This window comes from Chiloscyllium plagiosum, unplaced genomic scaffold, assembly GCF_037043375.1.
Source record: "Chiloscyllium plagiosum isolate Xiang-an unplaced genomic scaffold, Cpla_swu_hap1 HiC_scaffold_12, whole genome shotgun sequence".
Lineage (NCBI taxonomy): Eukaryota > Metazoa > Chordata > Chondrichthyes > Orectolobiformes > Hemiscylliidae > Chiloscyllium > Chiloscyllium plagiosum.
The window spans coordinates 85,195,559-85,210,112 of record NW_028270150.1 but is presented as its reverse complement, the minus strand read 5'-3'; the positions used below and the strand labels follow the sequence as shown (position 1 = coordinate 85,210,112).

General features: G+C 48.5%; 1 protein-coding gene across 1 annotated transcript in view; it reads left to right on the top strand.

Moving 5' to 3' along the window:
* shroom2a (shroom family member 2a) overlaps positions 1–14,554 on the top strand; it is a 222,708-nt gene that overhangs the window by 183,998 nt on the left and 24,156 nt on the right. The window contains exon 5 of the mRNA XM_043700441.2: positions 2,018–2,118. Coding sequence (XP_043556376.2) covers positions 2,018–2,118 — 101 coding nt within the window. The remainder of the gene's footprint in view (positions 1–2,017; positions 2,119–14,554) is intronic.

Below are 14,554 nucleotides of genomic sequence, written 5' to 3'. Positions count from 1 at the left end.
GTCCTTTTTTAAATCATTTTTGTCGCCTTAAAAGTATGCCCCCTAGTGTTGAAATCCCCCCACTCTAGGGAAGAAACCTGCCTTTCACCTTATCTCTGCCCCTCATGACGTTATACACCTGTGTGCGGTCACCCCTCAACCTCCTACGTTCCAGTGAAAGAAGTCCCAGCCTATCCAACCTCTCCTTATAACTCAAACCTTCCATTCCTGTTAACATCCTGATCTAACTTTTCTGAACCCTCTCCAGCTTAATGTCCTTCCAATGAGAGGGCAACCAGAGCTGCACACAGTTGGCCATTAGAGTCTTCACCAAGGTCCTGTACAACCTCAACGTGACATGCCAACTCCTATACTCAAAGGTTTGAGCAATGAAGGCAAGCATGCTGAACACTTCCATAACCCTGTCTACTTGTGATGCAAACTTCAAAGAATTATGTACCTCAACCCTTAGATCCCAGGGCCCTAGCATTATTTGTGTAAGTCCAAACTGCAATGCCTCATATTTATCCAAATTAAGCTCCATCTGCCACTCCTCAGCCCATTGACCCAAATCTCTTTATAACCTTAGATAGCATCCTTCATTGTCCACTATACCATTAATCTTTGGCTTTCAATAATGCTGCTAACCCTGGGCACAGCCGTAAGGTTCGTGGCAGATGGGATTTCTCATGTCCCGCTCTCCCACTGCAAGCAATCATTCCAGTTTGCAGTTGGAGATTTTTCAGTTGACGCAGTTCGGGGGTGACCTCCTAGAATTCCCTACAGTGCAGAAAGAAGCCATTTGGCCCAAAGTGTCTGAAGAGTCTCCTACCCCTTCCCCTATTCCCCCATGGCTAATCCACCTAACCTGCACATGTGCGGATTGTAGGAGGAAACGGGAGCACCCGGAAGAAACCCACGCAGACGCAGGGAGAATTCCACACAGACAGTCGCTCGAGGCTGGAATTAAACCTGGGTCCCGGGGCCAAGAGGCAGCAGTGCTAACCACTGAGCCACTATGATTTGATCTAAGCTTTCAAGCTGTTAGTCAGCTGAGTAGGGTAGATAGTGAGGAACGCATTCTGCTGGTTGAGGAGGCTGAGACCTGGGACATCATCTTCAAAAATATATATATTTTTGAGATTTATATATATTGGGAGATTTAAACAACCCTTGGATAAGCACATGGATGAGGATGGGATAGTGTAGGGGGATGGGCTTAGATTAGTTCACAGGTCGGTGCAACATTGAGGGCCGAAGGGCTTGTTCTGCACTGTATTGTTCTATGTTTGAAATATAAAAGCAGACCATACATGAGGGAGCTGAGGAGACAGTTGGTTAGAAGTTTGGGACTCGCTTCTCTAACAAGTAATTGTTACCAGTTGTTAATTTTCACTCTGAAAGTGGTAAGAGCTTTGCTTGGAGATGTGGGGCACAGATCAGACTCTTGGGTTGATTGGCTTCCCCTTGTTGCTAAGCCCCTCCCCAAACAGTGAGAAAACTGGTCTTGGTGGGAGCTTTAAACAAACCCAGTGGATGAGGGAATTGGGTGCGGCACTGTTTTGAGCTGTGCTGTGTTTCCAAAGACCGATTTCAACACTCCAGTAAATCCAGCAGCACACTCCAGGCCCCGGCTCCTCTCTGCTGAGGGCTGCAGGCAAGTTGATGTGAGAGGCCTGGGCCTCCCAACCCTACAATTATCTGGTTGGGACACATTCCTGAGAGCAGGCAAACTAAAGTGGATTAAGATGGGATAAATACAGGGTAAGGCAGCACAGATCAGGGGAAGCTGGTGAATGATATGGGAAACCAAGGCTGCACTGTTAAACAATCTGTTGCTCCCCCAAACTCCTCCTCCCCACACACCCACCTACCCTTCCATTGCCATTCCAAACACAAGCTCCGTGGCCAAGTGCCTGACCCTCTGAACAGGGTTTGGTTTCAGAATGAGCTGCTTCGTGTCGCGCGGAATACAGCCTCCAGATGCCAAATGATAGGTTTTGTCGACAGAACTTTTCCTGTTGCAACCACTCTGCAGGACGCTCCCGCTGAAGCAAGAAGGCGGCCAGAGGGCTTCCAGAGGGAGATGGAGCAGCCGGCGCCCGGGGCTGAAGGAGGAAGGTCAAATCCGCCGGCGAGGTGGGTACTGCGGGGCGCGCGCACGCACGCACAGGGGCTGTCGCATCTCACGGGCATCCACGTGGCACCTGACTGTGGGTTCAGGAACCGAGATGTTTTGTGGTCTGCTTTTAGCGAGTTCGGAAAGCTGGGGGTTTTTTAAAAAATGTACGGGAGGGGTGGTTTCTGGAAGCGATCCCGGGATACTTAGCAGTTTCAATTCTGGAACTGTGACAGCCTGCACCAAATGAGAATCGAGGCCTTATGTGATTTCAGTGGAGACATTGTAGGATGACTTGCTACCTCTCCAGCTCATCTGCAGAGTCATCCTTGCATCTCGAGACGATGCACAGGCTGACTCTTTCGGAGGGACATCAAGGAGGGTAGTACAACTCTCAAACACTTTTCCCTTGAAAGGCTGTGGTCTGCAGTTGCTGGGGGAGGCTCGTTTGGAAGCTGTTGAGGTAGATAGGATTTTTGTGTCTGTTATGAAACAGTATTGCACACTTTGCAACAGAGCTGGATAAAGAAAGGTGAAGTTCAGAGCACCCATAGCCTCATTGAACGATGGGCACATTTGGGATAAATGGGCTGAATGGCCTGTGGTTGATATTGAGCATTCTAATTCCGTCAAATTCCTCCCCTCCAAAACAAAATCAGTACTTTGCTCGCAGAAACTTTTTAAACATCACAGGAACTTTCCCCTGTGCTGAGCGTGTGATCTGGTTGGGAGATTTCCTCCTCCAGACTCTGGTCCCCACTGTAGTAATCCAGCATGGGGTGCACCAATAGAGTTGCCCTCCTTTTCAGGTCATCGCTGTGATCAACGCTGGCCACTACAATTCCAAAAGAGAGCCAGGTTTTCTTTCGGATTGCCAACTGCACGTTTCCGGGGTGAGACTGCGTCATTGCTGGGTTTCGACCCATTTGGAGATCCAGTGATGGTGTGCGGGGGCAGGTGACAGGAGCACTGAGGTTTTTATTCGGGTGAAGGCACTTGGTGGGTCAGTGATCCGTGAGGTGCCTCACTGCCTCAGGATATGTTGGCTTTGATGATGATGATGTTGGCAGGGGGGAGGCTGGGTGGGTCATCGGTTACAAGTAGATCGTGTTGTAATTGGTGAGTGATACCTCTCCCTGAGCCTGGCCAGGGGGTGCATGTGGGAAGGTGAAATGCTTAAGATCAAAACACACCCACTCTGCAAAGTTAGCTGGAGTGAGAGACCAAGAGCTGGCTCTTCAATTGGCTCCTGGTCAATCTGAGGAGCCAAATCAGAAGCAACCAGCCATGTTCCCTGTAAACAGGTGCTGCTGTATCTTCAATTGGCCTCCATTACACTGCTGTCACCCAGTGCGGTCTCGTCTCACGGGAAGGGTTGCAGAAGCTTTGGAATGGCCACAAAGACGCTGCCTCATGAGATGAAGAGGTTTTATCGACTGAATCAGGGTGGACCAGCAGATACAGACATGAGCTTCAGGTATCAGGAGGTGGTTCTTTACCCAGAGAGTCGTGAACCTCTGGAGCAGCCCTTCACCTTTGCACTGAGCTCCTGATTCCTGTAATCGAGAGGTGAACCTGTCTCCAGCTGGAGAACAGAGGCTTCTTTGTCCAAGAGCAAAGCACTGTATAACGTTAACTAGTCCTGCAACCCTAAATGACTTATCCACATATAGATATGTGACTATCTGGAAGTTACCCAGTCTCATTGGACCGACTGAGGCCTAACTGTCTCCTCATCCTTTCAGGCCTGTTGACTGTTGATGTCGGGGGTGGAAGGACCAGAGTCGCCATCTCGACTTGGTTTCCATCGTTAAGGGAGTTGGGAAGGAATTGCCTGGATTTCATTCTCCAGTGAATTCTGAGCTTTTGTTTTAAATCTCTTCTTTTTTTTTCTGTATTTTGCCTCCTGTTTGGAGATTTCACATCTCTGGGTGGGCGGTAAGCGATACCATTGTGATGTGGGGGGCATCGTAACTGGGTGTTTTCTCGGCTGCCCCCGTGCAATCTCCGAGTCACACTTCCTGTGAGTGCAGATCCCTCTGTTCCCTTCCCTCTCCTCCCAGTCCCTGCACTTCTGCACACAGTGATATCCAGGCAGCGCCCATTTCCATCCTTGTGTAACAAAATTCAGCTAATAACCACACTAATAACCAATTCAAGAGAGTCAGCCGCGCTTGTAAGGTGGCTCAGCGAAGCTCACTAGAAGCTGCATTCATACGGAAATGCGCACATGGACACAATAAATGTGCTCAGGATTGTACCTTCTATGAAGCACCTCGGAGCTCGGGAAGTCTGTTGTTCCCTGTTCCTTTCTCCAGAGCAACTGTGATGATGCTGCCACTTTAAGAAGGTTATTTTGTCCTTTTTTTTGAAGAGAGGTCATAAAAGCAGATGTGTCGAAGGGTCTAGTCCAACCACGGCAGGGGAGTGGCCAGTTCTCCCAGTTCAAGTTTTCTCTAGCCTGTTTTCAGCTGTAGCAGTTGCAAGATGTGAGAATCCAGGGAAGTTGCAAGCTTCTGCAAAGAACTCCTCTGGCCGCCATCTCAAATCGCTTTGGGGGTGTTGTTATCCTCCTGCCTGTAAGAATCTGTGTTTGAATTTATCTTTTTGCCAAGGGGTGTGTTTAAGTGATGTTACTGGATTGGAGCAGTTAGTTAGTAATAGTTCCTGTATCGGGTCAGTTAAGTTTTCCACTAGTTAAGTTCTTCCAAATTCCATTTTCTTTAGTTGGCGTTTCACCTGTGGTGTTTAAATAAATTCTGTTTTGCTTAAAGCCGAGTGGTTTGACCAGCTGCAACACACCTGAAATATTCAATTCACGTCTGACTTTGAACAAAAGAAAAAGTTCGGTTCTAGGATACCTTCAGAAAAAAATTTGAGGGGGTCTAGCCTGGCCCGTAACACAACACAAAATTTAGCATTTCCATGGGAATGCTTCTTCTGTGTCAAGAGGGGGTGTTTGCAAAGTAGCAAAATGCTGTCGCTTGAAGAGATCAGTGTAACTAAGTGTCTGACTGGGTAGAGCTGCTAGAGACTGTGGTTACCATGACAGCTGCCAGCCAGTTCTGTCCAGGAAGGCCTTGTCCTTGGCTCTGGGCCATCAGCCTGTGATTTTGGTGGCTGGTTCACCTGCCTTTGTGGAGCTGGTTTGTCCAGAGGTCGGGCGGGATCGGGAAAGCTGAGCTGGGTGGAAAATGGGGTTTGTTACCCATCGTTGTTTTTGCTGCAGGGGTGAACTCTTCCACCCTGACATCAACAGTCAACAGGCCTGAAAGGATGAGGAGACAGTTAGGCCTCATTCGGTCCAATGAGACTGGTTAACCTCCAGGTAGTCACATGTCTATATGTGGATAAGTCATTTAGGATTGCAAGACTAGTTGAGAGAGAGCTTGCACCATCTGAGGCTTTATTGATAATGACACAAAGTTAAAAGAGAAAAGAGGCGATGTTGAGCTTTTATAAGCCACGCGCTTGACCTCGGCTGGAGTATTGGGTGCCATGTCATTGGAAGGATACACACACGTTGGAGAGGGAGCAGAAGCGGTCTGCGAAAATGGTTCCAGGGATGAGAGACTTCAGTCCCAAAGAAAGATTGGGAAGTTAGGACTGTTCTCCTTGGAGAAATGAAGGCTGGGAGGGATTCCGATTGAAACATCCAAATCATGAGAAATCCGCACGGGGTAAAAATAGGCAGAAATGGTTCCTGATCCTGGAGAAGATTGATAGTAATTTGTTTTTAAAAAAAAATGCAAAAGTGATGTGAGGAAATTGTTTGTCACACAGCAAGTGTTTATGGGCCAGGCCTGCAGACTGTGGCGGAGGCAAGTTCAATCGAGGGAATTAGATGGTTATTCGGAAAGGAACAACGTGCCGGGTTATGGAGAGAAGGCAGGGGAATAGCACCAAGGCAGCTGCTCATTTGGAGAGCCTGTATATACACAGTGGGCCACATGGCTTCCTCCTGTGCTCGAACAGGTCTGGGATCGTTAACAAAACAAGCATGAGACCCCACCAATGGAGTGTCAGGCCTCTGGGTTAGATGGTTGTGGATTCAGGCCCCACTCAGTACTTAATCCAGGTGAACACTTCCTGGCACTACCTGAGTTGCCATTGTTTGTGATGCACAACCGTGGTCCTGTTAGGCCCTCGGGTAGATGGAAAAGATCCTGAGCCACTAATGCAAAGCAGAGCAGCAAAGGCCCTTGATGCCCTGACACAGCACCATCAGGTAAGCAGGTTCTTTAGCTGTTCTCATATTGCTGTGACATTACAGTGTGTGACGGTCCTCGAAAAGAACTTCATTGGAGAACCACAAGGTTGTGCTAGAGCAATGCAATCCTGTTCATTCTTTAATATATGATGAGTCCAACCCAGTGTGGTTCCATCACAAAGACTATCTACCCAGCCTTTGGTACTTATGTGCCAGTAGCCGAAGGTAGCCACTTAGTTAAAATAACATCTAAGTTTGCTTTGTTTGATTGGAACAGCGGCTTGCAATTAGACAGCAGCCAACCAACACCCAGATTGTAATGCAGACGTGTATCGAATTAAACAAAACTTGACACTGAGCCAGAGTCCGAGTCTTTAGAATGTGGGTGCATTCTCAGTTGCTGAGAGGTGTTTGAAGGAGCTTTTGAAAGAGGAAATGAGAGATGTAGGAGTTTGAGGGAGCAATTCCAGAACTTGGGCCGAGACGGCTATTGGCATGATGCCAGGTGCAGAGGGACTGGGTCAAAGCAGAGGAGAGACACACACACACATGCAAGACCCAGAACAAAGCTGACCTGATATCCTCACCCAGATTGACAGAGGCTTTTGTCCTCAAGACAGTGTTTGATATTGAAAGCTCCAGCTTTGTCCATGTGAACACTGGAGTCATCTCGAGTTGGTGCTGAAAATGTGTTGCTGGAAAAGCGCAGCAGGTCAGGCAGCATCCAAGGAACAGGGGAAACGACGTTTCGGGCATGAGCCCTTCTTTCCTGACATTTTCACCTCTGATCTCCAGCATCTGCAGTCCTCACTTTCTCCATCTAGAGTTGGTATCCAACAACTGTGAGGCTTGGTAACAGCGAATACAGGAGGGGAAGACACAGAGAGTAGCCTTTTTCTCACTGGTGTGGCATAATATACCTTTCTAACTGTGTAAACATCTCTGCTGAGTTGCAGCTGTGATAACAAAAGCTTGGCGACCCTGCTGTGCCTGTACAGGCTAAGCTAGCCCATTGTGTAGTAGTTACACAATGGCAGACGAGCTGTATTGTGGTAGGACCCTGAGGTTATCAAGAGGCTAACATTTGCCCTGCACATCCTGCATTTCTTGCCAGTGTGGCGGCTTCCCATTGTTGCAAAGACACACCGTGACCTTTAACCCATAGCTCATTGTCCTTGCACAATGGCCATCATACCTCAAGAGTGTCAAGACTCTCAATTGTGAAACCTTTTCAGGAGAAACTGTGTTATGGCGCTAAGTGATTTATACATGAGACTTGTTTGAAACTCGCAATTGAAGAGAGAATAGTGAGTCTTTTATGGTTTCCACCTGCTGCCTGATGTTCAGGGGTGAGGCAGTTGGTCCATGCAAGGCAAGGAAGGGAGGGGGAGAGAGGAACAGTAAAAGGACAATGATTTCTGTGTGAGTGCCAGCCATGTGCTAGTTCAATGTGAGAACAGGAAGTCACTAATCATACTTATGGGACAGTGTGTGGTTGTCTAGTGGCTGCTGCTGATGTAGCACAGTCAGGGAGTCAGTTCCTCTGCTGTCACATTCACACACCAGATTACTTCCCCAGCTATCCACACACAGGCCTCCCAACACCGGGTGTATGGGGCTACAGGGGGACAATGCCAATCAGTGCCACAGGAGGTGCCACCAGCAAGCTGACTGCCCCCAAAGGTGCTACCGTTTCCCAATGTGTAAACCTACTCCAAGCTCTTCCTCTGACTGGGAAGCAGAGGCCAACGTTTGGCTGTGAACTGAGACCTCATGCTGCAAGCCAAACCTGAAAGCGGTTGGTTCTTTTTATCAGGCCGTCCTTTCTTTCCAAAGACATGGACCAGCACTCAGATGACTCACTGGCTCAAAGCCATTGGGCATTTCCAGTGGGTTTTGTTGTGTGCCAGAGATTGGGAGTGCATATGAGGCCTCAGCATAAAGTGCACCACGGGTCAGGAATTGCCACCCACTGCCCATCCACAGCAGGGTCGCCAAGCCCTTGTGCACTTGTCCATGGAGCCCAGGACGATCATGGGACAGAGCTGTGTCAGGTTTCTCTGTCCCTGGGGAATGGCTCAGGTATTGGGACTGCAATCAGTAGATCTCCACACGTTAAAAATATCAAGAGATATGGGGATAGTGCAGGAGAGCAATGTTGAGATAGATCGGGCATGACCTCCTTAAATGATGGGGCATGTTTGAAGGGCAGAATGGTTTCCTCCTCATATTTCTCATATTCCTGTGACTGGGACTGGAGATCACATCAATGCAAAGCTCCCCTTAAAAGCCACCCAGCAACCTGAAAAACTGGGCAGGCTGCTCTAACTTCAACCCCTTTCAGTTACTGTCTGTGCACAAAACAGGATTTAAAGGAGCCACTCACTTCAGTAAACCACACCCTCGCGTATGCCTAACTAAAAAGGAACATGATTGAATGCCAACGAGATCACCCTGGAGAGTGGATTTCCAGAATCAATGGGATAGTGGAACCAAACTCTGCACCGACTGCGGTGACAATGTGTTTCATTTAGCAGTCCCAAGACCACTCTGTACTAGGGGGGGCACAATGGCTCAGTGGTTAGCACTGTTGCCTCACTGCTGCCAGGGACCCGGGTTCAATTCCTGTCTCGGGCAACTGTGGAGTTTGCACATTCTCCCTGTGTCTGTGTGGGTTTCCTCCGGGTGCTCCGGTTTCCTCCTACAGTCCAAAAGTGTGCAGGTTAGGTGAATTGGCCGTGCTAAATTACCCGTAGTGTTAGGGGCAGGGGTAAATGTAGGGGAATGGGTCTGGGTGGGTTGCTCTCCGGAGGGTCGGTATGGACTTCTTGGGCCGAAAGGCTTGTCTCCACACTGTAGGGAATCTAATCTAATCTTTTTGACAAGTGCAGAATATTACAGATGCTGGACATGCAAAACAAAAGCAGAAAATGCACGATGAACCAGAAGGAGAGAAGTAAGGTTAAGGTTTCAGCTTGGTAACAGCAAGTTTGACCAGATGCTTACTCTCTCCCCAGATGCTGTTTTTTATTCACTCATAGGATGTGTGTGACCCTGGTTGGGCCCAGCATTTACTGCCCGTCCCTAGTTGCCCCTGAGAAGGTGGTGGTGAGCTGTCTTCTTGAACCGCTGCAGTCCGTATACTATAGGCAGATCAACAGTGCACTTGGGGAGGGAATTCCAGGATTTGGACCCAGAGACCATGAAGGGATGGCGATATATGTCCAAGTCTGGATAGTGAATGGCTTGGAGGGGAATTTTAAGTGGTAGCGTTCCATGTAACTGCTGCCCTTGTCCTTCTTGATGGAAGTAGTTGTGATTTGGAAACTACGGTCTAAGGATCTTTGGTGAATTTCTGCAGTGCATCCATGGCTAGTACACACCGCTGCTACTGAGTGTCAGTGGTGGAGGGATTGGATGCTTGTGAATGCAGTGCCAGTCAAGGGAGCTGCCTTGTCCTGGATGGTGTCAAGCTTTTCCAGTGTTATTGGAGCTGTACCATTCGGCCAAGTAGGGAGGAATCCAATCACACTCCTGACTTGTGCCTTGTCAATGGTGGACAGGCTTTGGAGAGTCAGGAGGTGAGTTACTCGCTGCAGTATTCCTAGCCTCTGATCTGCTCCTGTAGCCACTATGTTTATAAAATATGTTCAGTTGAGTTTCTGGTCGATGATAATCCCATTGAATGTCAAGAGACAATGAACACTTTTTGCTGTTTCTATAGCTTTTTCAGCTGGGGGAGCAGAACTCCAAAAAGGCCATGCTTTGCAGAGTGCCAAGAGGTTTGAATTCCCTTGTGTGCCTGTTATCAGCATCCAAGATAAACTCGGAAGTCATAAAGTCGCCACAGTAAATAAGTAATAGACGTTGCTGAAATGATTGTCTTATTTTACTGCCTCTATTCAGTCTATTTGGCATTGTAGAACCAGCGAGGGTTTTGCAACACAGATTGAGGGCATTCGGCCCATCATAGCCCAGCTGCACTCTGGTACAGCTACTCTCTTAATCCCACAGTCCTCGCCTTTCCCTTGTAGCCCTTTCTGAATATTATTGTCCACTTAGTAAGCCTTGATTTGACCCTGTCTCCTCTACAGTCTCACTGCATTCCAGATGCTAGCCACTGGCTGTGGAATAAGGTTTTTCCCTCCCCAGTGACAAACAATGATTTGGATGTGAACATAAGAGGTGTATAGTTAGTAAGTTTGCAGATCATATCAAAATTGGAGGTGTAGTGGACAGCGAAGAGGGTTACCTCCGATTACAACAGGATCTGGACCAGATGGGCCAATGGGCTGAGAAGTGGCAGATGGAGTTTAATTTAGATAAATGTGAGGTGCTGCATTTTGGAAAAGCAAATCAGAGCAGGACTTATACACTTAATGATAAGGTCCTAGGGAGTGTTGCTGAACAAAGAGACCTTGGAGTGCAGGTTCATAGCTCCTTGAAAGTGGAGTCGCAGGTAGATAGGATAGCGAAGAAGGCATTTGGTATGCATTCCTTTATTGGTCAGAGTATTGAGTACAGGAGTTGGGAGGTCATGTTGCGGCTGTACAGGACATTGGTTAGGCCACTGTTGGAATATTGCATGCACTTCTGGTCTCCTTCCTATCGGAAGGTTGTTGTGAAACTTGAAAGGGTTCAGAAAAGATTTACAAGGATGTTGCCAGGGTTGGAGGATTTGAGCTACAGGGAGAGGCTGAACAGGCTGGGGCTGTTTTACCTGGAGCGTCGGAGGCTGAGGAGTGACCTTATAGAGGTTTATAAAATCATGAGGGGCATGGATCGGACAAATGGACAAAGTCTTTTCCCTGGGGTGGGGAAGTCCAGAACTAGACGGCATAGGTTTAGGGTGAGAGGGGAAAGATATAAAAGAGACCTAAGGGGCAGCTTTTTCACGCAAAGGGTGGTACGTGTATGGAATGAGCTGCCAGAGGAAGTGGTGGAGGCTGGTACGGTTACAACATTTAAAAGGCACCTGGATGGGTATATGAATAGGAAGGGTTTGGAGGGATATGGGCCAAGTGCTGGCAAATGGAACGAGATTAGTTTAGGATATCTAGTCAGCGTGGATGAGTTGGACTGAAGGGTGTGTTTCCATGCTGTACATCTCTATGACTCTAACTCAGGTCTGTGGCCTCTGGCTCTCAGTCTTTGTGCCAATGCGAATAGTTTCTCCCTAACCACACCGTCAAGGCCCCTCAGGAAATCTGCTCAAAATCATCTCTTATCCAGGGTGAATGGTCTCAACTTCTCCAACTCATCCGTTTATGGGTCTGAAACTCCTCCTGCCTGGATCCATTCCTGTGAATATTTTTCTGTATTCTCTCTGATGCCTTCACAATCTCTTAAAATGTGGTGCCGCGAGCTGGAATAACTGCTTTGGTTGAGGTTGAGCCTTTGTTTTATGCAGGTTAATTATTAAAAAAAATCACACTTCTGTGCTCCATTTCTTCTAATTACAGTCAGTATCCATTCCATTTATAATGTCTTCTCAAGAGATGCAGCCTGGAGCTATCAATGGCAGCAAAAGCCAAGCTAAATATCCATCAAATGTTTAGAGCCCAGAAGCCACTCACCCCCCATGCTGACTGTTCCAAAGAGTCACCTAGTTAATTCCACTAACCTGATGCTTTCCCACTGCCATGCAAGTTTCATCATTTACAGTTACTTATCCAATTCCCAACGCCACGACTCAACACTGAGTTCTCCAATTTCAAATAACCTCCTTCCCCATCTCCTGACTCCCTTCCCAGCCCCTCCTCCTCCCTTCCACTCCTTCCTGCCACCAACTGGATTCATCCCTCTCATTGACCACCCAGGTCATACCGTCTACCTGTCTTCACTTATCCCCACCTCACCACCCTGCCCCCACTTCCCCCTTTATCAGCAGCTCCCCCCCACACCCACACCCCCCTCCTAAAGAAGGGTTACACCCGAAACACTGACTTCTCAACCTCCCGATACTGCCTGGCTTTGCTGTGTCCTTCCAGTCTCCTGCCTGTCTGCTCCCCTCCTTTCAGGGAGGAGAAAGTGAGGATTGCAGACGCTGGAGATCAGAGTCACGATTAGAGTGGTGCTGGAAAAGCACAGCAGGTCAGGCAGCATCCGAGGAGCAGGAGAATGGACGTTTCGGGCAAAAGCTCTTCATTCATCCCCTCCTTTCAGGCAGTGTTTCCAGCTCATGACAACTTGCCCCGTCTTTCTGCTCGCCTGCCCTCCCCATCGCCTGAAATTCGTGCCCTCCTGCCAAAAAAGGGAAGTATTTCTCGGCATCAAAATCCCTCACTGTTTCCGATGCCTCTGATCGTCAGGATGATGGTGTCATCAAGTGATGGTGGTGGTGGGGGGGGGGGTGTTTGGAAACAGAATAATTGTGCAAAACGTAAAACCACAGATTGATGTGTCAGCTGGAGATGTTTTGGTTTTAATGTTGCGCGCTGTGTTTTTGGGAAGAGTTTATGGGAAGGTGTGATGGCGAAGTTGTGAAGGATTGATGCCTTTGGGTTTGGTTCAGCCCTTCAACTGTGGGGTGAGGTCACTCCCAGTGATGTAATGAGCCACTCATGGGTGGGGCAGGATGGGAGGGAGGGGACTGGAGAGAGAGTGGGAGAGGTGGGAACATCTGAGGGATTGTCACTCACTGAGAACTCCTGACTGCAAAGGCAGTGTGCTGTGGGAGAGAGTTCTGAAAGCCCAAGGGACCCACCTCTCTCTCCCACTACACTTGCAGCTGAGAAGAGAGGATTTCCCCACTTGAGGTAAGTTCTCTGGGGGTGAGAAGGGAGAGAATGTGTGTGTGAGGCGGTGTTGGAAAACTCGTTGCTATTTTAAACTCCCGGCTGTTTATGCTCCGGGAGTTATTGCAGTGATGCTGCAGTGTGTTTACTCAGTGGGCTGTGCCCTTCCTCTGGAGTTGGCAGGTCCCGTTCTGTCACACTCTAACTCCCACATTCACTTCTTCATGGTCCACAGGAAAGGTGCTGGGGGAAGTGGCGGGGGGGGGGGGCATGGGGGGGGGATGTTTGGAGTTCAACTCGAGAGGGAGACCGTCCTTTTTGAGTTCCAGTTAAATCTAAAACATGCGAGAGAGAAAAAAACTTCGCTGTGAAGCCTTTGAAATGCAAATTGCAGGGGAGTGAGCGGTAATGACATGCCAGATAGATTTGAATTTGCTGTAATGATGCCAGCGTTGTGGTTGATCATGGGATGTGAATCCTCGAGTCAGCTAATGAGAGGTAACCTGTGGATTTGCTAACTTCTGAGGGAATTTCTTCTTTGTGCGTCTGCCCCTGTATCCCCGTAATATCCAGAGCTACAAATCCTCTTTAAACCAGTACTGTAAGATATCCAACTGTTAAGTGGGTGTGAGGCAGGTTGCTGTGCTAACTAGGAGGAGAAAGTGCAGATGCTGGAGATCAGAGCTGGAAATGTGTTGCTGGAAAAGCGCAGCAGGTCAGGCAGCATCCAGGGAACAGGAGAATCGACGTTTCGGGCATAAGCCCTTCTTCAGGAATCACCTCCAAATCATGACACCCTTTCAAGGCTCACTTCCCAGCTGCTTGTTTCCTGAAGAAGGGCTTATGCCCGAAACGTCGATTCTCCTGTTCCCTGGATGCTGCCTGACCTGCTGCGCTTTTCCAGCAACACATTTCCAGCACCTGCTGTGCTAACTAGGCTTTTTTATCATTTGTGCCTCATATGATTCTTTTAGGGGGGCACCCGTCTCTCTCCTGGAGTAACAGTATTTTGTCTGGAATGTAAATCTCCTCGCTTCAGACCAGCTTGGCTGCACCTTTAGCTCCAGCTGAGTCGCAATCTCTAGAATTCCTTCACCCCCCCCAATACCCTTCAACCTGTCCACCAGGGGTTCCTGTGTCAGCATAGCGTGGTCAACCCTTTTAAGGTACCACGTGGTGTTAGCCGTGCGATAAATTTGTCAAGGGCCCACGTGATTGACCACGCTGCCCACGTTCTCCCAGCGAAGGTACACTGCTTTATCTCCGCCTTTACCCCCAACTCAAAATGCTCATTGAAACTGACCCCCTTGAGCCACCCGACCTGGTCTCGTTGTCGGTGCAATGTTAGTTTTAGTCAGATTACGCTCCTCCAAAGAGATTTGAGGCATTTTCCTCCTCTAACGGTGCTACATAAATGCAGTTCTTGTATGTGCATTGATGGAAATCTCCTGTTGTTTTTATTTTTGCCAAGAGCTCTTTAAATAAAGGAATCGGGAGGGACAGTCCCTT